The sequence below is a fragment of the Phoca vitulina genome, unplaced genomic scaffold (genome assembly GCF_004348235.1).
Source record: "Phoca vitulina isolate PV1807 unplaced genomic scaffold, GSC_HSeal_1.0 scaffold3, whole genome shotgun sequence".
Classification (NCBI taxonomy): Eukaryota; Metazoa; Chordata; class Mammalia; order Carnivora; family Phocidae; genus Phoca; species Phoca vitulina.
In genome coordinates, this window is record NW_022589706.1 from 65,033,415 (window position 1) to 65,060,013 (window position 26,599).

Genomic DNA, 26,599 nt, shown 5'->3' on the forward strand with positions numbered 1-26,599 from the left:
CTGCCAGACAGTACACACAGCAGAGAGTAAATATGTTGTGCAAACCCAAAACAGAACTTCCTGCAAATACATTCTCAAAAAAAAATACTATCACAATTCATAATCCACACAAAAATATAAATATTCTAACGTTTGACAGATATCAAGGTCAAAAAGCATTTTTTAAAAGACTAATAAAGCTGAATATGCAAAAAATACAAAATTTCTACATCACAAAAGACATAGAAAAACAAAAGATAAAAGATTAAAAGTAGGTAAAATGTTGACAAAACAGGACAAAGGGTCACTATTCGTAATGTATTACAATGTATCAATCAAAAAGGAAAGACTACAATAGAAAGGCAAGCAAAGGACATGACTAGACAAGTGAACATGAAAAATACTCTACTTCAGTCATAATTTTTTAAATGCAATCTTAAATGAGATATTTGCACAAATCAGAATTGCCCATTCCTTAGACTGGTGCAGGTGTGGGAAGCCAGCCCCACTCAGGCACTGCTATACATCATCGGACAGCAGCCTGTCCAACATTTAATGTGAGGTTAGCCTGGCATTTCAAGTTGCAGGAAGTGATTCTCCAAAAATACTTGCACAACCGTGTGGGTATTTGTAGCAGCATTATAATATTAATAAGTTCAAAGCTATCTAAATGTCCATGAATAAGGAATGGTTAAATAAATTACAGTCCTTCTATGCAAAGGAATACTTCTATGAAGCCACTGTTCTAAAGAATGAGGTAGATCAACAAAGACTGACATGTCAAGATTCTCCATAATATGTCATTAAGTGACTTATGAAACAGTATACATGGAATGATCTCAATGTTTCTTAAAATGATATAACATATAAACAAAAATTAGAAGGCTATACATGTGCCTATGATTAGAGAGTGAAAATACGGGGCATTCACATTTTAACCTCAAGTGGTCATTAATTCCCTCTACACTTTATTACATCTAGAATCCAAAAAGATTTCCAAGCCCTTAAAAAATAACAATCATTTCAGAAATGGCCACTTTTTTTATGAGAGCGTAGGCAGTAGGAGGTGACATCTAATCCAGAACGACTTCGCATAACAACTAACAACGGGTGTTACTCTTCACTGCATGGGAAGATAAGAACACACACAGCAGCCAGTAAATATATTGAGCAAACCCCACCCCCAAAAAACTCCCTGAAATAGGTGAAATACATTCTCAAAAATGGATCCTATGACAATTCACAAACCACATGAAAATATAACTATTCAAATATTCCCATAGGCCCTGCCAATGAGATGTATGCATCAGCTCCTCACTGTCTTTACTGGCCACTGAGTAAGACGGAGACCAGTCAGGCCAGCAACCCTTACTAGGTACAAGAAGAGACATGGCTGGTTGACTCAAAAGCTGTGTGGAAATCCATTGGCACTGCTGGCCCAGGAGTTATGGCAACTTCTTCATTCACCTCCAAGAAAGCACCAGTCTCTTTGAGAGAAGTAGATTTCTTTTTATGGCCGCCTTCTGCATAATCTGTGTCCTTTTTTCTGTGTTCATTCTTCAATCTCCTCTTGTACATCTTGTATGCTAGGTGTTAAAACATACAAGCATTGAAAAATCACTTTAGCAAAGCCTATAATGTAGTACTTTGGAGCTCTGTTTGCTTTGGGTCACATATGTGTGAACACACAAAAATGAAGGGGAAAAAGAGAGGAAAAGAGATGGAAACTGGGGTTCTGATTCAAAAACGCAACATAAGTAGGGTGCCTGAGTGGCTCAGTTGGTTAAGCGTCTGCCTTCGGCTCAGGTCATGATCCTGGGGGCCTAGGATTAAGTCCCGCATCAGGCTGCCTGCTCAGCGGGGAGCCTACTTCTCCCTCTGCTTCTGCCTCTCCCTTCTGCTCATGCTTGCATGCTCTCTTTCTCTCTCTCTCTCTCTCCTCTCTCAAATAAATAAATAAAATCTTAAAAAAAAAAAAAGAAGAGGAAGAAGGCAACATAACTAGATACTAAACTTACCTCCTCCCATAGACACACTAAATTCCTCTGGAAAATAAACCCGAAAAACTGTCAGAACAACCTCATCACATCAGACAAAAGGGAAGGAACCCATGTGGAAGTGGGTAGGAAAGACTGAGATAAAATCTCACCATAAGCCCCAGACAGGGCCACCCACAATCAGGAGGGAACTCAAAACATAGAGCTTCTCCCTCAGAAGCAAAGGACTCATACCCCAGATCAGGCACACCAACTTTTAATATAGGCATCTGAGAGACAAGCCTCCAAAACATCTGGCTTTTAAGACCGATGGGTCTGGTACCCATGAGAACCACAGGGCTGTGCTGAATGGAGGAACTGCAAACCAACTCACCTGCCCTAGGACTCAGCTCAGGAGCAGCCCTTTGAAAAGTGCCCAGAACTTTATGTAGAAGAGACTCATTTCTTCATTTTACAGCATTAAACTGAGGGGCAGGAAAAGGCAGACATCTAGGCCCAGGAAGAGAGTTCCATAATAAGACAAACTCAGAGAGCCACACCAAGACAAATCATAATTAAAATGTCAAAAGTTAAAGACAAGGAGAGAATCATAAAAAGCAGCAAGAGAAAAACAACTTGTTGTATACAAGGGGAAGCCCTAAGGCTATTTGCAGATTTTTCAGCAGAAACTTTGCAGGCCAGAAGGCTTGGCATGATACATTCAAAGTGCTGAAAGGAAAAAACTTCCAACCAGAAACACTCTACTCAGCAAAGTTATCATTCAGAAGTGGAGGTGAAATAAAGAGTTTTCCAGACAAGCAAAAGCTAAAGGAGTTAATCAACACTTACAAGAAATGTTAAAGGGACTTCTTTAAGCTGAAAAGAAAGGGTGCTAACTAGTAATAAGAAAACATATGAAAGTATAAATCTCACTGGTAAAGATAAACATACATAAAAGTAGTGAATTAATCGCTTATAGAGCTAGTATGAAGGTTATGAAGGTTAAAAGACAAAAGTTGAAAAATAATCATAACCACAATAATTAGGTAAGAAATATACAAAATAAAAAGATGTAAAATGTGACCTCAAAAAAAAATGTGACCTCAAAAACATAAAACATGGAGGGGGTTTAAAATGTAGGGCTTTAGAATGTGTTCAAACTTAGGTTGTTATCGACTTAAAATAGATTGTTATAAATATAAGTTGTTATATGTAAGCATCATGGTAACCAACAAACAAATCTATAGTAGATACACAAAAGAGGAGGAAGGAGTCTAAGCATACCACTAAAGACAGTCATCAAACCACAGAGGAAGAGAACAGAAAAGAAGAAAGGAACAGAAGAAAGGAACTACAAAAGAGCCAGAAAACAATGAATGTCAATGTCAGTAAGTGCATACCTATCAATAATTACTTTAAATGTAAATGGACTAAATTCTCCAAACAAAAGACAGAGAGTAGCTGAATGGATTAAAAAACAAGACCCATTTCTATGCTGCCCACAAGAGACTCACTTCAGGTGTAAGGACACAAACAGACTGAAGGGGAAGGGATAGAGATGTTTCATGCAAGTGGAAACCAAAGAAAGCTGGGGTAGCTATACTCATATCAAACAAAATAAATTTTAAAACAAATTGTAGAGAGACAAGGACATTACCTAATGATAAAGGAGTCAATCCAACAAGAGTATATAACATTTATAAATATATATGCACACAACATAGGAACACCTAAATATATAAAGCAAATATTAACAGACCTAAAGGGAGAAATTATCAGCAATACAATAATAATATGGGACTTTGACACCCCATTTACATCAATGGATAGAATATCCAGACAGAAAATCAATAAGGAAACATTGGCCTTGAATGACACATTAGACCACATGGGCTTAACAAATATATACAGAACATTCCATCCAAAAGCAACAGAATACATATTTTTCTCAAGAGCTCATGGAACAGTCTCCAGGATAGATCATATGCTAGGCTACAAAACAAGTCTTAACAAATTTGAGAAGATTAAAATCATAGCTAGCCTCTTTTCTGACCACAGTGATATGAAACTAAAAAATCAACTGCAAGAAGAAAACTGGAAAATTCACAAATATGTGCAGACTAAACAATAGGCTACTGAACAACCAATGGGTCAACAAAGAAATCAGAAGTGAAATAAAACACCTGAGACAAACAAAAATGGAAATACAACATACCAAAACCAAGCTCATGGAGATAGAGAATAGATAGGTGGTTGCCCGGGGCTGGGGGGTAGGGGGTATCAGTGAAGGGAGTCAAAAGGTACAAACTTCCAGTTATAAAATACATAAGTTATGGAGATGCAATGTACAGCATGGTGACTATAGTTGATAATACTGTATTATATAGTTGAAAGTTGCTAAGAGAGTAAATCTTTTTTTTTTTTTTAAAGATTTTATTTATTTATCTGAGAATGAGAGAGAGAACACGAGAGGAGAGAGGGTCAGAAGCAGAAGCAGACTCCCCGCTGAGCAGGGAGCCCGACGCGGGACTCGATCCTGGGACTCCAGGATCATGACCTGAGCCGAAGGCATTCGCTTAACCACCTGAGCCACCCAGGCGCCCAAGAGAATAAATCTTGAAAGTTCTCATCACAAAGAAAAAAAAGACCTCTACATATGGGGCAGATGTCAACTGGACTTACTGTGGTGATCATTTCATAATATATATAAATACAAATCATTTGTTGTACACCTGAAACTAATATAATGTTGTATGTCAATTATACCTCAATAAAAAAAGAGGAAACTATGGAGCAAAATAACTCAATGTATCAAAATGGCTATTTCTATCTGGAATGGACCATTTGTGATTGAGGTCACTGACAGCTCACCCATTCATTCATTCAGGCCACTGGTGGCTCATCCACTCAGTCAGTCAGTCAGCCAACAACACCTGTGGAGAGCTTGCTTGCTATGAGTCAGGTGCTCTCCCAAGTGCTGGGAGGTAGCTGGGAACAAGCCAGACATGTTCCTTGCCTCACAATCTCACTAAGGAGAAGAAATTAAAACTTAAATCTAAGACCAGGGAGTTTTATTCTGCTAAGATTTCTCTCTTTTTTTTTTTTTTAAGATTTCTCTTATTTTGTGGTAAAATTAAACCCCAAGTATTCCTTATGTTGATTGTTATACCAGCAATCAGTATCTAATCAGTTATATCAGTATCATTGAGTATAACTCAGACCCTGTCCTGATAACAGTGAAAATTACAATGGTCCAAGATTAAAATATATGTGTGTGTACATATTGATGTCTTTTTAAAAAAAGATTTATGTATTTACTTGGGGGGGGTATGGGGCAGAGGGAGAGAATCTTCAAGCAGACTCCCCGCTGAGTGCAGAGCCCAACACGGGGCTCCATCTCACTACCCATGAGACCACAACCTGAGCCGAAACCAAGAGTCAGACGCTTAACGCACTGAGCCACCCAGGTGCCCCTACTGATAACTTTTTTAATTTACTTTCTGTGAACCCATCTAGTGACGGACTCTAAAAATGATGTATATTTGGCTGTATGGATTGGTATATATCCCATATATATGATATATATGTATACAAATATGTATTTCAGGACCTGTGTATGTTTCATATTTCATAGTTGTAAAATATTTCACAACCATTCAGCACAATTCTTAGTCACAGAAGCATTGTGAAATAACTTGGCATTTGGAAGACCTCGTGGCTCTTGAGGAAACATAACAAATGTCATTTTGAAGATAAATTATTGCTCACAGAGACTTATCGAGTCCTAGAATCCAAGTTCTAATAGTGCACCGTTTTTTGTGAAGCATGTTTGTTTATAATTATAAGCTTACTTTCATATATTTTTAATATTTTGCTATGAAAACAAAGGAACTTGTTTGTGCACTTTATTTTCCCCAGAAATGTCAGGCTAACAATGTATCACAAGAGTAGCACATGCAGGGGCGCCTGGGTGGCTCAGTCGGTTAAGAGGCTGCCTTCAGCTCAGGTCATGATCCCAGGGTCCTGGAATCGAGCCCCACATCGGGCTCCCTGCTCAGCAGAGAGCCTGCTTCTCCCTTTCCCTCTGCCTGCCGCTCTGCCTACTTGTGCTATCTCTCTGTCAAATAAATAAATTTTAAAAAATCTTAAAAAAAAAAAAAAGAGTAGCGCATGCATGGTCAGATTGAAAAAGAAGTTAATAAATTGGGTTGACAATTTTCAATCAAATCTGCCCGATGGGGGCTCTCCTTACCTGCAACAATGAGAAATCCGTCCAGCAGCTGGAAGAGTCCATAGGCCAGTGGGAAGCTAAGCATCTGGACCAACTGCTTGGCGGTGAAAGACAGCTGGAGCATGGTGACGCACATCTGAATATTCTGAGCTCCAGTTTCTAAGGAAATTGTCCTGCACCTACCAATGAAAACATTTTTCAAGAGTTACTAGCAATAAGAACCTTCTTAAATTTTTCTCTTCTATATAGCAATAAATGTAAGCTATGAGCTTAGGCCACTAAAAATGTTTACTCATTTAATAATTACTTGCTGAGTATGCCTGCTCTGTAGTGGTCTGCTGAGAAGCACTTCGGAACAGGACCCTAGGAACCCTGCCCTAGGAATCTGGGTGGAAAGACAGGATATACACACAGGAAAGGTCCAGTAACAACACAAGACAAAATATGATCGAGGGTCAGGGAGCTGCTATAGAAATTCAGAAAAGTGGCATAAATGGTTAGAAAAGGCTCACAGAGGCAGAAGCAGATGAAACAGTGATGTTGGGAGGGGCATTTAACGTGGGACAGTGGCTGCAATTAAGGTTCCAGGGACAGGTATGAGCTGTGCCTACCAGGAGGCAGTGCATATGCCGTGAGCCAATCTGCGTGGAGTGAGGGTTGGAGAGGAGAATGAAAAGGTGAATTCGAGATATGAAATACTATAAACTACACAACACTTGAAGGTAAACATGAAAACCCTAAATGAAAACCAATATCTAAAACCAAATGTCTAAAACTCTTTCGTGAAAGAGTTTAGGAACACAATTTTTCTACTTTCTACTTTTCTGTATTTTATTGGTTTTCCAGTTGCAAACAAAAGAGAAAGAGATAAACCTCGCTTGAAAAAGAAAAATCAGGAGGAATTAAAAGGAAGACATAAGCAGGATGTTGGGGGCTGGGTTAAGCAGTCTCATCTGTCACCAGTTTATAAAGGGGGACTTCAGGTTTCTATAGATGGAAGAGAAGAGAGGAAAGAGGTGTTTCAGAATATAAACCAGCATCTCTAGGCAAGCTGGTGTGGAATGTGGAGGTAACAAGGGGAAGTATAATGTGGGAATGAAAATATTGGTCCAGGGCAAGTTCTGCATCCCTTATTTTATATCTACTTACTCTCTTGCTTGCTATGCTTTCTTTAGCCCACTCTCCTTTCAGACCCCTGTCAGTTATTTGAATAAGCTGCAAAGCTGGACCTCACACCTGGACTTATTCACAAGATAAATGCAGTATCTCAATCCTGATCCTTCTCAAGCCATCAGGTATGAAAAAAACAAGATTGTTAACTACATTTTGCCATAGGAATACTTTCTCTCCAGATCCAGTTATATTTCAACCACTCAACAGTCTGTTAGTCTGTCCTAATTATTGCCTTTGCAAACAAACCCCGGTTCAAATCCTAACTCTGCTACATTCCGGCTCTATGAACTTGGTCACATTACTTAATGTCTTGAAGGATTTGCTCATCTGTAGAATGAGGGTACAAATAGTAAATACTTCTCAGGCTTGTAGTAAAAAGTAAATGAGATACAATAGGCAGAGCCTTACCCAATACCTGGGATAATCCTAAATGTTTCCCAAGTAGACTAGAAAGAGATTTCCTCTACAAAATGAAAATCAAAATGGGGCGCCTGGGTGGCTCAGTTGGTTGAGCAACTGCCTTCGGCTCAGGTCATGATCCTGGAGTCCTGGGATCGAGTCCCGCATCGGGCTCCCTGCTCAGTAGGGAGTCTGCTTCTCCCTTTCACCCTACCCCCTCTTGTGTTCTCTCTCTCTGTCTCAAATAAATAAAAAAAATTTTTAAAAATCTTAAAAAAAAAATCAAAATGCATACCACTTTCTATTCTCTTTTACTTAAATCTATCTTTTAAGCTTTTTTTTTTTTTTAAAAGATTTTTTTATTTATTTATTTGAGAGAGAGAGAATGAGAGAGAGCAAGCACATGAGAGGGGGGAGGGTCAGAGGGAGAAGCAGACTCCCTGCCGAGCAGGGAGCCTGATGCGGGACTCGATCCAGGAACTCCAGGATCATGACCTGAGCCGAAGGCAGTCGCTTAACCAACTGAGCCACCCAGGCGCCCCTATCTTTTAAGCTTTTTCATTTCCCAAACTCCACCTTTGAAGTTCAACTACCTAGTTCACTTTTCTTCAATTATTTTTTGATTTTAGAAGTGGTGCATACTCATTGAAAAACTCAGGAAATATACCGCCCCCCCAAAAAATTAAGAAACTAAAATTACTCCTAATCCTACTACTCAAAATTAAACAATATTAGCATATGGTGTATTTCTTCCAGTATTTTTCCATGCATAAAATTCTTTTGCTTCCTTCCACAAAATGGGAATCAAAATGTATCCCTTTTTCTATTCTCTTTTAAATTTATGTTTTAAGTATTTCCCAAAAACATTAAAATTGATGCATCATATTCTATCACATAGACACATTATGAATTAAGTATCTCACTATTGTTAGATATTTAATTGTTTCTATTTTTTATATTTATAAATAACACCGCAATTAACATCCTTGCACATCAATATTCGTGTGCTTATCTGAAAGTCCTAGCTTCAGGACAGATTTCTAGAAGTAAAATCACTGAGTGAACAGCTATAAATATTTATAAGGCTATTGATATGACTAAATTGCCTTCCAGTGAGTTTTTGCCAATTTATGTTCCCTCCAACATTATATGTTAATACTCATCTACAGACATAACAACATGGAGTATTATCATTTTTAATATTTCACACATTTATAAATTATATGCCCCAACTTGTAATGATAATATTTCAGATAAATTCCTATCTTATTTCTCCAGTTTATCCTTTCTCCTCTTGCCCCTTATAATTAGCACTTTTACAGAATTTGGCACAAACTGTGGATAAGTGCTTAATCTCTTGAATTTTGCTCATGCCCTGGAATGATCTCTATATTTAATGAAACCATCTCACCCCTATCTAATTACTAGAATAAGAAGAGAAATGTGTCCAGATTTCAACACATGGTGTTAACACCCCAATCCTAATTTCACAGATTACAACTTCCCATCAATCTGGCCTTTGCTCTCATTTACATAAGAATTACCATGATCTTTTCAACCTCTTTATGAGTTGTCCTGTTCCATCCACCTTGTAAGTCAAAACTCTTAATGTCTCCTGACAGAGCCAGGCAGCAAAGCCTGCCAGTGGCCGAGTGTTTATCCTCCTCAAAAAAGTGTAGGGATCATTTAACTGTACCTCTGCCAAGATTGGTGGGTAAGAAGTGCCAGCAGAAAGCCCGTGACATGGCCAATCAAAGGAAAGATGAAACTGATGGTCAGAAGAGTGATGTCTGAATTCCAAGATCCTTTTGCCAACACCACACCAGCAACTGCGACCACCAAAAGGAGGACCCCACCAACAATGGCCCCAATCTAAAGCAAACCAATAAAATAAGTACATGTAAACATCGTGGTCTTTTAGGTCTATTTTGAAAAGTCCGTCACTGCTCTAAGAAGCTGGGAACCTAGATGTTTTGGAACAAAGAGGGGACTTAGCACCAAATCCAATCTCATTTTAGAGAAAAGAAACTTAAGCTCCAAATTGGTCAACTGACTTCGCTAAGCTGGAAATTGGTGAGGCTCAAGACAAATCTAAGCCTTATTTTATGATCAGTATTGTTTCCCTTGAAGTAGAGGATTTTGCCAGAAGAACTGGGTAGTGGAGTTTTTCATGGATAGGACAAATTAGGAGACAAGTGAAAACTGACAATAAGCCTCCAGTACCCCTACACGCACTTCTTAGATCCTTCGCTGGTAACTTCTTGTCCGAGGTCTGCCCTGCCTGGCCATCTGCCATCTCTTCCTACCACCCCCTCGACTGCCGATGGCTTCTTACTGCCTTGATCCCCTCCCTTCTCTCCTCCAAGTGAAATGTACCCATTCTTTACTAGACAATCTGGGCTGACATTAATGTAACATAAGTACTGACAGATACCTCTTTCCTCTCCCAAATGAATACTGTTCTTCCTTTTGTTGTTCAACAAAAACAAGAAATCAACAACAAAAAAAGAATTTCCAACAGTTTGAGTTTTAGATCAGAGAGAAAGGAAGCCAGACCCAGAATATTTGGAGAAAATTAGGACTTTGACAAGCTCCCATTCATACCATGTAGACAACAAAGTATACACCTAGTATGGCATCAACTGGATTTAAAATGATTCAAGGTGTGGAAGAAGGCGGTCACGGGGGAGCAGAACAAAGCAAAAAACAATCCAATGCACCATAGATGTGCTCCGGGATTATTTTTACTGCTCCACACAAAGACAGACTGGGCCCCTGCTTAATGGGAAGATGTTAGAACACACAAAGAAATCCTCTGTCAAAATCCCTCTTCGTCTTTCTATCAAAAAAGATTTCAAAATTTAAAAATGCACCAAGAGCAATGTGTTCAGAAAATGTACCAGATCTAAAATTAAAAGAGGACCAAGAATAGAAAATGAAAATATATCAAAACAATGATTAAATTATCCTAGTTTTTTACTAAGGTGCTCCACAATATTTATGCATATTATTAAATATTTTCTGCCACACATCCTATGAAACAGACAAAAGAAAGGGGTTTTAAATCTGCTCCTTACAGATAATAAAAGTCACCTACAGAAAATTTATCTGATTTCTCCATCGGCACTAAGGGACTAAGAGAGGATCTGGAAACACCAAAATTACTCTAACAACATCGAGTACTTGATAGTACTTTATCAGAAATAGAGTATTTGAAAAGTAAGAGGTTCCCACGATCACACTCTGTCCTCTTGCTTTGTAAACAAAATTACAGCGTACACAGCCGCACTGGAAATTTTCTCTTACCGAAGTAACAGTCACCCACCCAGAGGCAATCCAAACGCACAACATTTAAGCCTTCCTCCGGCTCTCTGCCTGCTGGTCAACCGCGCCTCCCCGCTGCACGTCATCGGAGGAATCGTGGGAGTTGCTCCGTCTCGCGCCCAAGCGAGACGGCAGCATCCGTCTGTGCCGCGCTGGAGTGGTGGGCGCTGCCGGACGGCGAGAACCAAACCATAAACCCCAAGCTAAAATGAACTGAGATGTATTTGTTGAACCTCCAATTAGCCCCAAACGTTTCTTTCTCTATAAACGTAAAATGGAAGTAAAGCATCGTAAAAATCTTCATAAAGCAGCACGTAACGCAATCTTACATCTTCTGAAATAATACATAATTGGGAAAATGGAAAACACCCTAGGATGTTGACACCTTTGTTGAGAGTGCCTCAACATTTCTTAAAGCTATCCTTATATTTTTAAAAGTCGTTTTTAGATATCTTTAAAAGTTACTTTAGAGATCTTTTTAAGACAAGGACATGTGCTCGTTCCTCCAGCAGACAGAGGACAAGGCCGGGAAGTCAAGAGGCGTAGGAGGGTCCAGCCGCTTCATCCCACGGCCAGACCCCTCAGTGCAGCCTGCACGCGTTCACGTGGTCAGCAGCCCTTGTTCGTGTCTCCGACAAACTACAGCCTCGGAAGCTTCTCCGGGAATGCTTCTGAAAAACCGCCCTACTTTTTCATGAAGCCACCCCTACTCTTCACCCTGGGGCCCCGCGGCCCGCACACCTGACCAGCGTTCACCTCGAGAGCACCTGTGTGAAGCCCGGTGAATGGCTGCGCTCTGGGTTCTCTCTGGCCACACACACACCCCTTGGCTTTCCTGTCACTAAAGCAGGAGTCCCACACTCGCCAGTGTGTCCTGAGCCTCAGTGTGTGGGCTGATGGGAGTGACAGCATGGCTGACAAGAGCAGAGGAAATATGGAGGTTAGATCCAAAAGTGTAAGACATACAAGGAAAACTGCTGGGGGTGGGGCCGTATCCAACTGGCCCCTCTGTTCCAGTCATTGTCCCTCTCCGTCTTTCCAGTCTCTGCGTCTAAGGATGCCTAAACCACCATCGGGAGCTGCTTACCTTGAGAATGATTTTGGATTGCTTAGGCCACCTGTAATTCACATAGATACCAAAGGCCACCGGGATGGTCAGGCACACAAGGGTGATTCCTGAAGAGAAGAAAAATCCATCAGACAGTATCCCCTCTCACCTGGACTGCCTGATCCTCAACCATTTCTATTTCCATTAGATAAAGGCTTCACTTAAGGCTGCATTTTATTTCTGCATCCACCTCCAAATATAAAGAAAGACAAAAATCTTTAGAAGACGGTCTTTGAAGGGTATACGTTATGACTGAATGCCACTATTCATGTCCCATCATTTCTCTCTCAAAAACCCTCTGATGATGACATGGAATTTTAGAGACAACCAGAAATGTAAAACTTAGAAAACAGGAGGAGTCTTCAAAATTCTTTTGTTGCTGTGCATGGGGTCACCCCTCTACGACAACAGCTATTATTTCCCCCATTGGAAGCCAACGGCTCCTCTGTTTCACATAGTAAAGAATACCTATTGCAGATATAAAAACAGTGTCTGTTACACATACCAAAGCAATTTCTCATATTCTCCAAGTGTAGCCAGGTAACCCAAAGGTGGGTGGAGAAAAAAATGCCTTTTAATTAGCCCAAGTGAATAAAAGCATTGAAGGCAGGTTCAGCAGAGCAGAGATCCACTTGCTTCCAAATCTGGCCAAATGCCTGCAAAACTGGCTGCAAAGTTATATGAATATGTTGGGCTTTAATTGTTTACAAGTGCCTTGTAGAATATATTACCAAAACAGAATATGCAAACAACTTACTGATCAGAAAAAGTTGTGTATAAAATCATGATTTCTAAGATTTCACTCAAATTTTACAAATTCAGTGGGCTCCAGCTGTTATGGGAACATGGCTCTATTCATGTTTTTGAACTATGGGCCATGGTTGCAAAGCCCTCCGAGTGATTACTTGAGACTCCAGACTGACAGTTTTAAGAATCATAGTTTCTGCCAATTCTCCAAAGACTCTGAGCAAAGGAGAGTAACCAGATCATTTCCCCAAGGTTTCTTCCAAGCCTAGTAAGTCGACTGAGATCTCTAGAAAAAGGGCAGAGTTTAATGAGAAATGACGATCCTGAAAGGAGATATGGAAGAAATATGGGTATGGTTGTGGCATGTGGATACGCTCTAGTAATCGAAAGGAATCATTCATGTTGGATCAGTAAAAATGTCAAGGCTCCCAGGCCATGTGAAAAGTGGAGCTGCGGGAAGTCAAGTCTCATTAGACCCACTGTGATCCAGTTAACCTTTGGATCATAACAAGACCAAAAGCTTGGCAGTGCATTGTATAAGCGTGTTTTTAATAAGTAACTTCTCTTTATTTTCAAACGTGGACTCTTGTAAGGTTAAGAGCTTGGACTTTGCCATCAGATCTGAGTCAGAATTCCAGTTCTTCACTGATCAGCAGCTCAAACCTGGTGAAGTTACTTAACTTCTATCATCCTAAAAATCTAGGAAGTGGAACTGGTCATAGAATCTATATAGAAGTGTTGGAGCATTTGTTTATTTAAAAACCCACATAGAGGACCCACATAACAAACCACAGCTATTATCATTGCCATCACCATTACTATTACTATTCCATTTCACAAGCCCAGTACAGACCTATGTTCTGATACGGGATGGTGAGATTCTGCTCGAGATTCCAGGACGAGGTGTAGAGATACAGGCAGAGCGGCATCATTCCCAGTGCAGCCACTGTGGAGCAGGTCGTCATAGTGATGCTGAAAGGGAAAGTAAAACGATGCTTAAGAGGAGGGGTTTGAGGGACGCCTGGCTGGCTCAGTGGGAGGAGCGTGCCAATCTTGATCTCAGGGTCATGAGTTCAAGCCCCACACTGGGCATGGAGCCTACTTTAAAAAAAAAAAAGAGGAAGAGTTTGAAATGATGGATTTAAGTCCTGACCAAAAGCAACTCCCAGGACACACCTTAGAGATTACGTCGGGTAAGTTACTTGAAGCTCACTCCTGTCTTGTTATTCAACAAATGATGGCTGCATTTGTGGTTTAGAAAAAGATTTCCAGCAATATTTGATGCTCATCCATTAACTCATGTTTATTTGAGAATCTATTTGTCCTCAATGTTCTGGTAGTATAAGGGTTTTTTCTTCTTTATACAGTTTTTTTTCTATTGAGATATAATTCATAAACCATAAAATTCATTATTTTAAAGTGTTTTAATATATTCACAAGACTATGCAACATTCTCTATTTCCATAACTTTTTATCTCCCCAAAAAGAACCCCACCCCCCCATTAGCCATCGCTCCTCATTCTCTTCTTTTCCTAGTCCCTGACAACCAGTAACCCACTTTCTGTCTTTATAGGATTTCTCATTCTGGACATTTCATATGAATACCATCATACAATATGTGGTGTTTTTTGTGTGTCTGACTTCTTTCACTTAGCATAATATTTTTGAGCTTCATCCACATTTTAGCATGTATTAGTATGCCATTTTTTATGATTGAGTAATATTTCTTTTTTTTTAAGATTTTATTTATTTATTTGACAGAGAGATAGAGAGAGAGCACAAGTAGGCAGAGAGGCAGGCAGAGGGAGAGGGAGAAGCAGGCTCCCCACTGAGCAGGGAGCCCGATGCAGGGCTCGATCCCAGGACCCTGGGATCATGACCTGAGCCGAAGGCAGCCGCTAAACCGACTGAGCCACCCAGGCGCCCCATATGATTGAGTAATATTTCATTGCATGGATAGACCACATTATTGCTGCCCTTCCACTAAGTGATAGACATTTGAGGAGTTTCCACTTTTGGGCTATTATGAATAAAGCAGCTATGAATATTTGTGCACAATTTTTTGTGCAGATATGAGTTCAATTCTCTCAGGTGGCTACCAGGAGTGGAATTGCTGGATCATAGCTGAACTTTCTGAGGAAATGCTATTTCCAAAGCAGCTGCACCATTTTACACAACTGCCATCAATATATGAAGGTGTTCTGTTAAAAATGTTTGCATTAGGGGTGCCTGTGTGGCTTAGTCGGTTAAGCATCCGACTCTTAGTTTCAGCTCAGGTCATGATCTCATGGGTCCTGGGATCAAGCCCCAAGGTGGGCTCCACACTCAGAGGCAGTCTGCTTAGATATTCTCTCCCTCTCATGCTTCCTCCATTCTCTCTCTCTCTCTCAAATAAGTCTTTTTTTTTTAAATGTTTGCATTTTAAAAAGTTTGCATAAATATTCATAAGGAATATTGGTCTGTAGTTTTCTGTTCCCATAATGTCTTTGTCTGTTTTGCTACCAGGAGATGGGAAGAGGGCACATTTGCCGCAAGGCTAAGTGTTTGCCCAGTGTGAAGTGTTACAAATATCGGTCAGAAGAAGTTTTCCAAATACCACATGCACCAAGATTCCCATGGATAGAAAAGGGACCCCACAGCACAGATTCTCAGACAGAACAAGCTGGACAGAGCCAGAGAAGTTACAGAACCACAGCAAGAAAGAATTGATGTGGGATGCTAGACTCAATTAAAAGTTCTCTTTGAATTCTGATATTGTATAATCCCATGATTAGAAATAGGAATTGAAGTAGAGTGGTGAGTTACAATAGAAAGTAAGATTTCTGGACTTCAAAATGGTGCTGTAGTTGACAATAGTACTGGTCACTTAGCATCAATCTGGGGGGACACATTAAGTTAGGGATGACAATAAGATATCCACCAGAAATACTTTGGGTGGGCAAAGGAAAACTCAGGACCACAGCTGCTGTCAGCACTAGACACAAATGTGGCCATCTTGGGAAGTGAAATGTAAGTGCAGGAGCTGAATGAACCAAATCCAAACAGCCTGACAATAGCCCATGCCACACAGCTTTACCAAGAAAACAAATGAGAATAATCAGAACAGAGTTTTGGTCTTTGTTGAACAAAGCTGGAATGATTTCTTAACCAACTGAGCCACCCAGGCGCCCCAAAGCTGGAATGATTTCTGACAGACAATTCATTTCTCTTTGTCACGATTGAGATTGTCTCCAAGTGAAAAGGATAACCAATTTAGTACTGTGAGTCTTGAGGATTTGCAAGTACATATTATATAGAAGTAAAAATCCTTCAGTTTAGAACTTTTTCCTTTTTTTTCTTTTTTTTTTTAAGAAGAGGGGGAGGGGCAGAGGAAGAGGGAGGGAGAGAATCCTAAGCAGGCTCAGTGTGGCTCAATGTGGAGCCCATGTGGGGCTCAATCTCATGACCCTGAGATCATGACTCATAAAGACTCCTGATTACTATACTTTTATTGCATCGTACGGAATGTTATTGCTTCATAAATTTATACTATGTTGTTTCTATTTTTTCCAAATATATAAAGCCTTATTTTCTAAGTCTTTAGATTTCTTAATTGGAGAACAGGACTTATTCACACAGTAAAATGCATAGCTTTGGTGCAAGGAGGAAAGCATGCATAATCAGCGACCAGGGGTGTGGAGGAGAAAGGACCTTTCCTGCTCTGGACAGGGGTGAGGGAGGGAGCCACGGTGCGTATAGAGAAAGAGCAGAGGAGTGGATGGAGAGGTACGAGATCATGCTTCATGACAGCTGAGGAAAAAAAGAGCCCTCAAATGAAGGCTAAATGCCAACAGAAGATCAAAAAGATGAGAACCCAAGAAGTCGATTTAGGACCATCCAATCTTCCCCCAGTTTTTTGTGCCTCCACCCCAGAACCATCCTTTCCTCCCCCACCTCTACTCCCAACTCCCAAGCTCGGGCTGTTCTTTGTCCCTCTCTGGGTGACGGAACAAGTGAAAGAGTGAATCAGTAAAATTAGGGGAAGTAGGTAAATGGAAATCAGATATCCTTCAGGCCAATAAAATATTTTTTAATTGTGGGAGGGGAAATTACACAATCTGTCTAAGCACATACAAACTGTTTCTGAACACTGTTAATGCTGCTCTATTTGACGAGGTGAGACACATGGAGCATCACATAACACAACCCAGGGGTAGAGCAAGAGTTTATCCACCCGCCTGGAAACCTTGCAATATTCATCGTTTGAGTTCTCACAGCGGACCGCCTTGCACATAGTATACGCCCAGTCTGTGTCCGTGGCACAAATGGCCAAGAGACTGAAAGGCAAACCACCTCCCAGCCCACCGAGGGAGCCCATCTTTATGGGAGACTGTATAGCCCTGCTCCCAGTCTGATTATTCAGGGGGTTTCCTATCATATTTTACAGTGAGGGGTTTTGCTGTAAATATAGTATGATGCATACACTGGCACGGGGGTATAAAAAGCATTTTCTGCCCAAACCTGGCTGGCTGTGGGCTTTTCCTTCCTCAGTGTGCAGTGTACCTCTCTGCACTGAGAATGTTCATCCTGGAAGAGCAGTTGGTATTGCCCTCTAGACATTTTTATTGGCATTACCTCATATACCGTACCCTACACCAGGGCTTGTTTACCTATCGATGTGTGGCAGACTGGCCGATGGAGAGTTGCTTGAGGGCAAGGACCTTATTGGCCTCGCCATTCCTAGAACCTGGCTGTCTCATGCTATGGCACATTGGAGGAGCTTATTAAATAATTACTGAATCAAAGAATGAACCAATGTGTTGATACACTGGTGTTAGGGCAATGTTCTCTCTGCCTTCCTCATATGTCATGTATCTGCAAGTGAACCTTGAAAACCTTAGTGAAATGATCCCTTTACACTAAATTGCAATGGCAAACATCCCAACAGTAATCCAGAAAAACAGAGATTTTCTACTAAATAACTAAAATCATGCTTTTCCAAGTACAAATGTGAATAACATTTTAAGGAGCAAATATTTAGCTGATTGGTGCCCTTTCCAGAAATCCAGACTTAGGGGGCACCTGGGTGGATCAGTCAGTTAAGTGTCTGCTTTTGGCTCAAGTCATGATCTCAGGGTCCTGGGACTGAGTCCCCTGTGGGGTTCCCTCCTCAGCGGGGAGCCTGCTTCTCCCTCTCCCTCTGCTCCTCTCCCCCCTCATGCTTTCTCTCTCTCTCTCTTTCTCTCTCAAATAAATAAAATCTTTAAAATTTAAAAAAATAAAGAAATTCAGACTTAGGTAATTCACAAGTGATTGTATATTTCCCTTCTCTTATGTCTTTTAATCAGTCCTATTTTCTTTTTAGTTTTTTGTTTAAGTTTTTCTTTTACAAAGTCTTATTTTATAGTTGCTTGTTCAATGAAGAGAGGCTTTTTCTTTTCTTTTCTTTTTTAAAGATTTTATTTATTTATTTGAGAGAGAGAGACACACAGAGAGAGAGGGAACACAAGCAAGGGGAGTGGGAGAGGGAGAAGCAGGCTTCCCGCTGAGCAGGGAGCCCGATGCGGGGCTCGATCCCAGGACCCTGGGATCATGACCTGAGCCGAAGGCAGACGCTAACGACTGAGCCACCCAGGCACCCCAAGAAAGACTTTTTCTTTGTTCTTTCTTTTTGTTTTTTCTTTTAAAAGCAATCACATATTACACCTTACTCTGCGGCTTGGTTGCTTTTTTTCTCCACTTAATCATAGATATCTCTTCAGGGCAATACATGTAGCTTAAACTCTTTCGCTTAAAGAATGCAGAGTATACCATAATCTAAATATGCCATAATTTCTTCAATCACTCCATTAATGATGAATAAATTGCTTTGAGTGCTTTTCCACTATAAACAAAGTTATGATAAACATTCTTATATGTATTTCACTTGAAATAATTCTTTTTTTTTAAGATCTTATTTATTTATTTGACAGAGAGAGACACAGCGAAGAGAGGGAACACAAGTAGGGGGAGTGGGAGAGGGAGAAACAGGCTTCCTGTGGAGCAGGGAGCCTGATGCGGGGCGAAATAATTCCTTTATTTCTGTAGAATAGACTCCTGAAAATGGAATTGCCATGTCAAAGATCTTTTTTTTATTTTAATAGATACCACCATATTATTTTCCAAAAAGATTGTTACATTTCACAATCTTGCCCACTACAGGATATGATCAATCCCTTTTAATTCTCATGAGAACATTGAAAAATACACCTGTTATTTTATTATACACCTGACTCTCTAAGAGCTTGTGCTTTCTTTCATATTTGCTGACCTCTTGGATGTCCTCTGTAAACAGCTTTGTTCGTCTTTTTCTTCTCTACTTGTAGGAGCTCTTTTAAAATTAGAGTATGGATCATCATGTATAATACAAATAGCTTCTTCAAACTTATTGTATATTTTTGACTACACTCATGGTATTTGCCATAATAAACAATTAACACTGAGATACTCATATCTGTCCATTTTTTTAATGGCTTCTGAGTTTCTCTTGTTAAAGATTTCCTCCTACCCTAAGGATATTCGAATGTTGCCCCCACTTTTTACTTTCTTATAGGTTGATATTTTATATTTATATTTTTACCTCATCTAACATTTATATTTTATATCGTAGAAGGTCTGAGGCTAATCTATTGTCTTCTATATTGAGGGGCAAGTATGGCAATACTATTCACTAAATAATTTTCCACTAAATTGAAGTGCCAACCTCCTTATATGTTAAATGTCCAAATGTATTCAAAACGTTTTTTCTAAGCGAATACCAGACTTTTAATTACAGTGTTTTCATAGTGTGCTTTCACATATGATAGACCAAATACTTCCACTTAAATTTTTTTTTCCAACTTTTCTTAGCAGTTCTTGCCTATATTTTATTCTATTTGGAGTTTAAAATCATTTTACCCTATTAAGAAAGCTTACTTGGAGCCAACTTCTTCCTACCTAGAGAACAGATGAAGGAAGAAAAGCAGTTTGCCACAGCTTTCAAACCTCTGTCCATGAAGAGGGTGCACAGGAAGCTTTTTCAAATTCTTAGCCTATGATAAAGCTACATTCCTTGGCTCTTCATATTACTAAGTCCTGAAAGAAATTCCACATTACATCGCTTCAATCTTGAACTTCTGGAGAAGTTGCATAGCACTTTCCCACTGAATTGCTTTGCACAAACAGCAGAGAGGTAAGATTCGTGACTGTGGGAAGAAAATGTGAGATTTCTATCAGACTGTTCTATATCCCTGATTACATAGGTTTCTGCTCTATCCTTTACACAACTGTTCGAGCCCATGGTGCTTGACAGATGGTGCTCTGCCAACTGTTAGAAATACCCACAGGGCGCCTGGGTGGCTCAGATGGTTAAGCATCTGCCTTCGGCTCGGGTCATGATCCCGGGGTCCTGGAATCGAGTCCCACATTGGGCTCCCTGCTCCTTGGGAGCCTGCTTCTCCCTCTGCTTCTCTCTCTCTGTCTCTCATGAATAAATAAATAAAATCTTAAAAAAAAAAAAAAGAAATACCCACAAAGTTTTTTTTTCTCTCTCTCTCCCAAATGAATAAATAAAACCTTTAAAAAAATATGGGGCATCTGGGTGGCTCAGTCATTAAACGTCTGCCTTGGGCTCGGGTCATGATCCCAGGGTCCTGGGATCTAGCCCTGCGTCAGGCTCCCTGCTTAGCAGGGAGCCTGCTTCTCCCTCTCCCTCTGCCGCTCCCCCTGCTTGTGCTCTGTCTCTCTCTCTCAAATGAATAAATAAAATTTTCTAAAAAAAAAAGAAAGAAATACCCACAAAGCTGTAAGAGCACACAGTGAACATGTGTGAGTACAGTGGAAGTCACACGTTCTACTGCCATGAAATCCCAGTGCAGTGTAAATGGAGGATGCGGCTAACCGGGTCTCTTGGCTCTTCACGTACAGGGAGACTGTTGGCAAAAGCTGACTTCATGTAACAAGATTCCACTTGCACTGAGAAGAATGCATCATCATCCCCAAACTATTACAGAGAATAATGAGACAGCTTTAGCAAGTCTGGACAAACAGGTAAATCCTGCACCTCCCTTAAAACAAGGAAATGGCATATTTATGCAGTATGTTAAAGTGCGGTGTCTATAAGTATACAATTTTGCAATTGGATTTAAATTATTCAAATGTCGTTTTAGTATCAAACTAATGAAATTAGGAACTCTGACATTCAAAACTATGAAAGTACACACTTGCTTCTCCACTGGAAAAAAATTAAAAACCATCTGGCTAGGCAAATGGACATGGAGTAGGCTATCAGCTCAGGTCAACAGGCTTGGCGTTAGAGAAGAGTTCAAGGCTAGGTGTTCCATCCCCCAGTATAAATGTCACTCCTACCTGCTGCCTCTCCACAGCAATAACTAGGATTTATTGAGCACTACCTGCTAAGTGTTACACCTCATGCGTTTAGATATATGTTCTCTTTTCATCTATACAATAACCATATGTGCAGGTATTTTTTAAAAAGATTTATTTATTTATTTTTGGGGGGGAGGGGCAGAGCGTGAGGGAGAGACAGTCTTAAGCTGACTCTGTGCTGAACGAGTAGCCCGACATGGGGCTCAACCTCAGGACCCTAAGATCACAACCTGAGCCAAAACCAAGAGTCTGACACTGAACCGACTCCACCACCCAGGCGCCCCACCATATGTGTAGGTACTATTTCCATTTTATAGGCAAGGAAACCAAGGTACAGAGAGTTATTGAAACTTGCATGGAGTCATATGGATTCAATCAACTTCTGTCTTGTAAGATGATCTTCAGTTCCCTACCAGGCCATGTCAGACTGACCGGAAGAATCTGAAGTTCTATGTCCCAGGTGTCTGCTGAAGGACCAAGAGCTACTTTACAGGTCAAAGGCCAAACTGGCCACTGAACCCCTCAGGCTCCACCACCACCAGTAGTCAGAGTCCTTTCTCTGCAGCTCAGGACACAACTACATCCTTGGGGGAGAATGGACCTCATATATCACAAGTTGTCAAACTGAAGACAGTGGGAGTTGTCCCGAGTTGCACCAATAAACTGACTGCATTTCCAGAGGGGTTTTCACGTCACACACAGACAATCAGAACCCTTCCTCCAGTCATTCAGTCAGCGTCTGTGGCGCGCCCCCCACCAGGCCGGCCGAGCACGCACAGGTGAACAAGCCCTCGAGGCGGCTGCAGAGCCGGTGGCTCAGGCAGATAAGCAGCTCAGCCGTTGCCGAGCCCTCCTACGGATGACAAGGAGTACATATTTGATGCTGTGCGGACAGAGAGGGGAGGCATCTCTGTCAAACAATTTCAGGAAAAACATTGAAAACTGGGGTGGGGGGAGGGGGACACAGACCTCATAAATTGCTTTTCTTTTCCTATTGTCCAAAATACTTAAAACTTAAAAAGGCCTCAGATCCGCTCCTGGTTTATACCCAAAAGAACTGAAAGCAGGGACTCCAACACATATGCACGCTCGTGTTCACAGCAGCATTATTCACAACAGCCAAAAGACGGAAACGATGCAAGTGTCCATCAACAGATGAATGGATCTGGCGATACATACATGCCTATGCATACATGGGGTATATACACGCAGCCTTCAAAGGAAAGGAAATTCTGGCACACGATACAACATGGATGCACTCTGGAGACATCACGTTAAGTGAAATAAGCCAGATACAAAAGGACAAATATTTTATGATTTTACTTATATGAGATATTTAGTCCAGTTCAAAGAGACAGACAGGAGAATGGTGGTTGGCAGGGTCTGAAGGGAAAGGGGAGTTACTGTGTAATGAGTACAGAGTTTCAGTTTGAGATGACAACTATGGAGAGATGGCCGCTGGTGACCGCACAGTGTCAGTGTGCTGATGCCACTGAACTGTACCCTCGAAAAGGATTAAAATGGTCGGTTTTATGTTATGTACAAAACTCAGTTAGACTCAGAGAGTCTAACTCATTGATTCTACAAAAGAGGAAATTGAGGTCCAGAGGAGTAAACTGCTCAGTCACACAGCTTCTTGGGCAGAGACTAAACCACAGACCCTGACACAGGGCCCCATATAATGACGCATGGCATTTTGTGTCAGCTGAGATTCTAAGCACTTTATATATATTCATTCAACCCTCACAACAACTCATGAGGTAGATTATGCTTCCCCCTATTTTAGAAGTGAGGAAACTGAAGCATAAGAATTTTTTTTTTAATTTTAGCGAGAGGGAGCGCACACAAGTGGAGAAGGTGGGGCAGAGGGAGCGGGAGAAAGAATCTTAAGCAGGCTCCACGGCCAGCGTGGAGTCCAAGGTGGGGCTCGGTCTTACAACCCTGAGCTGATGACCTGAGCCGAAATCAAGTCGGACGCTTAACTGACTGAGCTACCAGGCGCCCCTGAAGCATAAAGACTTTATATGATCTGCCAAGATGACCCAGTTAGTAAGTGACAGCTCTACGTGCTGGCTCCACGGTGTGCTTCACTACGACAGTCTAATGCCACATCTTAGTTTTCACGTCCTACCCTCAAAGGCAAGACTTCTGTCCATCTTTAGTACGGTAGATTGCAAAAATGTCCCCAGTTCTTCACCCCATTCTTAGGCATGCCCTCTGCAATGTGACCTTGCGGCACATCCACCAAGACGCAGCATCTACTTCTCCAGTCCTTGAATCTGGGCTGGCCTTGCAAAATGCATCAGCCGGTGGGATGTGGTGGAAGTGATGATGAAATGGTGTCCAGCCCAGATATCAAGAGACCTTGTATGCTTCTTCTTTTTCAGAACCCTGCCTCTGTCATATGATTAGGTCTAGGCTAGCCTGCTGGAGAATGAAAGACCATGTGGAAGAGAATCCAGTATTCCCAGATGAGGCCATCCAAAACCAATCTACATTTATCCAGTCCCCAAACATGTAAAAGAACCCAGCCAAGACTAGCTGAGCTCAGTCCAGGAACAGGGTAATTTTTTAGGCTCTTCATACATAACAGCCAGTTGCTTTCCAGAACAATTATAATGAAGGATAATATTATGACTAGAAGGGACTAAATAGGCAGTCCAGGCTGTGGGAACAACATGGGCAAAGGAAGTTGGCAAAGTGTGGGATATGTTCAGAGAACAGTGAGTAGTCCATTTTGACTACAGACTATTTTGTGCTTATTGGGAAATAAACCCGGAGAAGTAGGTTAGACCTGGCTTAATGTCTACCCAAGTTAGCAGGTGTTGAGAAGCCTTTATATGCATCACATTCATTTCTCTTTACAATACCATAGGGAAGTGTTATGATTTCCAGTTACTGGAAAGAGGTCCCAAGTCAGGATTTAAATATAGACATTACAACCCCAGAGCCTGCCTCATCCACATACTATAAAACCATGGTGGAGAGACCCAAGGTGGAGAGAAGACTGTGAAGATACTGCAGTTGGCCAAGAAAGAAATTATGAGGGCCTGCGTTAAGGAACTGGCAGTGGAGATAAATGAGGAAGCACCGGTTGTGAGTGACAAGCAAGAGGATGGGCTACAAGTCTAGACGTTGGATTCAGTGAATGAGCAGAAGAATGAAAGGAGCCACAGGAGAATGCTGAGCCCAGGTAACTGGGACAGTGATGGGTGTTATCAGATATGCAAAATGCAGAAACTGGTTCGTACACGTTGATTCTGAAACGCCCTGCTTGGGGTGAACACATGGAGAACTGCAGGTAGATTGAATGAAGCACAGAATTAAGGCATGAGACATATGTTTGGGAGATCTGCACAGAGCTAAACCTCAATTTCCTCCTTTGTGAAATGAAGATGTTCTTCTAAAGTCTTACGAATTTTATCTAGCATGAAAACAGAATTCCTATCAAGGACTACTTTTTTTTTTTTGCTTAGAAGTTATTTTTGTTGGTAATCAAGTGGGAAGAAATGTAATGAATTTGGATATGGTCTCAATCAAGAATACTGAATATTCTCCTATTTGCAATTTTTACTGAGAATTAAGATTTTATTACTCGTATTGATAAGCTTTTGAAAATCTAATGTTTAGTCACCATTTAAAAATTTCATTTCTTACAGTGTTTTTTTTCTTATTTTTTGTTTTGTTTGTGAGATTCTAAATCAGAATTTTTAAAAAGGGGAGAGGGGCGCCTGGGTGGCTCAGTTGGTTAAGTGTCTGCCTTTGGCTCAGGTCATGATCCTGGGGTCCTGGGATCCAGTCCCACATTGGGCTCCCTGCTCAGCGGGGAGCCTGCTTCTCCTTCTCCCTCTGCATGTCATTCCCCCTGCTTGTGCTCTCTCTCTATCAGATGAATAAATAAAATCTTAAAATTAAAAGGGGGGGAGAAGTAGTTAATATTTATTACATACCTATCATGTGCCTGGCATCCTGAGTGTATATTTCCTCCTTAAAATACAGTCTTGTGGGGAATAGGTAATTTTAACCCATTTTACAAATGAGGAGATGAGGTTTATAGGTTAAATAATTTGACTAACATGAGGCTAATTAAGGACAGAGTTGGCAAAAGGAAGCAAAATGAGCTTTATTTTTATAGACTTCCTATTCACTGGTATTTTTATTACAATGTTGGCTAATAAAAGATGAAGTTAATAAATGTTCTCTTTCCCAGAGCAGAAGTGTTTGAGAACACTGGTTTAAGATTTATGCTCCTACTCAGGAGATTGAGTTGTGTTAATAAATGGCATGGAAGAAAGTGCCTAAATTGCAGACTGATGAGAAACAGATGTGAATTCACTTCTGCCTTCTTCCATACTTGGCTGTAGCATTTGGCAACCTCCTTAACCAATCTGAGTCACCATTTTCTCAGCTGTAACATTCAGGATAATAAAAGGTCACTTACAAGGTTATTATGAGAACCAAGAAAGAAGAGAAAGAGTACATGAAAGCAACTACCTTATGCCTAGCAACATACTCAATTCATAAAATGTCCTTTTTCTTTCCAAAAATATTTAGGTCTCACAATTTATCACTGATATGTAGACTGTGTAAAGAATATTTATCATCTTCCAATTATTATGTTAATGATCAACTTGATGTAATTGGAATTAGCAGTGTATATTAATGCATTTTTTTGAATTAGTGATTCTTTCCAAACCCCTGATAAGTGGGTAACTCAAAGCATTGTCATATGAAAATTAATTCATCTGCCTGGAATGAGCCCATTAAAATTCACAGGTGAAACATGTTCATACACTGAGCATTCAGCACACGCAGAGAACTAGAAACACAGACCTGTAGCTGGTTCACTGACGTGAACTCCCAGCACCATCAGCACCTCTGATTCATTCATGCATTGCATAATAAATCTCAACTAAATGACATACACATCGAACAAAGATTTACATTCATAAGTCATTCTTCCCTTGGGCAGGAGGTGAAGCAGTTCATAAGTAAACAAAGAATCTAGAAAGACCACCATTTTTTGCTTTTATTTTTCCAATTGTGCCTTCTCTATTTTTTTTTTTTTTTAAGATTTTATTTATTTATTTGTTTGTCAGAGAGAGAGGGCACAAGCAGGGGAAGAGTCAGGCAGAGGGAGAAGCAGGTTCCCCGCTGAACAAGAACCCCAATGCGGGGCTCCATCCCTGGATCCTGGGATCATGACCTGGGCCAAAGGCAGACACTTAACCGACTGAGCTACCCAGGCATCCCCTCTATTCTTTCTTCAAATGCCCT

The 26,599-nt window shown here is 40.7% G+C and overlaps 1 protein-coding gene across 1 annotated transcript in view; it reads right to left on the minus strand.

Moving 5' to 3' along the window:
* Positions 1–209: 209 nt before the first annotated feature.
* Positions 210–26,599, minus strand: part of SLC10A6 (solute carrier family 10 member 6) — a 32,148-nt gene continuing 5,758 nt past the window's right edge. The window contains exons 3-7 of the mRNA XM_032400739.1: positions 13,791–13,909; positions 12,170–12,258; positions 9,455–9,630; positions 6,208–6,365; positions 210–1,565 (exon numbers count right to left, since the gene is read on the minus strand). Coding sequence (XP_032256630.1) covers positions 1,351–1,565; positions 6,208–6,365; positions 9,455–9,630; positions 12,170–12,258; positions 13,791–13,909 — 757 coding nt within the window. The 3' untranslated portion in view covers positions 210–1,350. The remainder of the gene's footprint in view (positions 1,566–6,207; positions 6,366–9,454; positions 9,631–12,169; positions 12,259–13,790; positions 13,910–26,599) is intronic.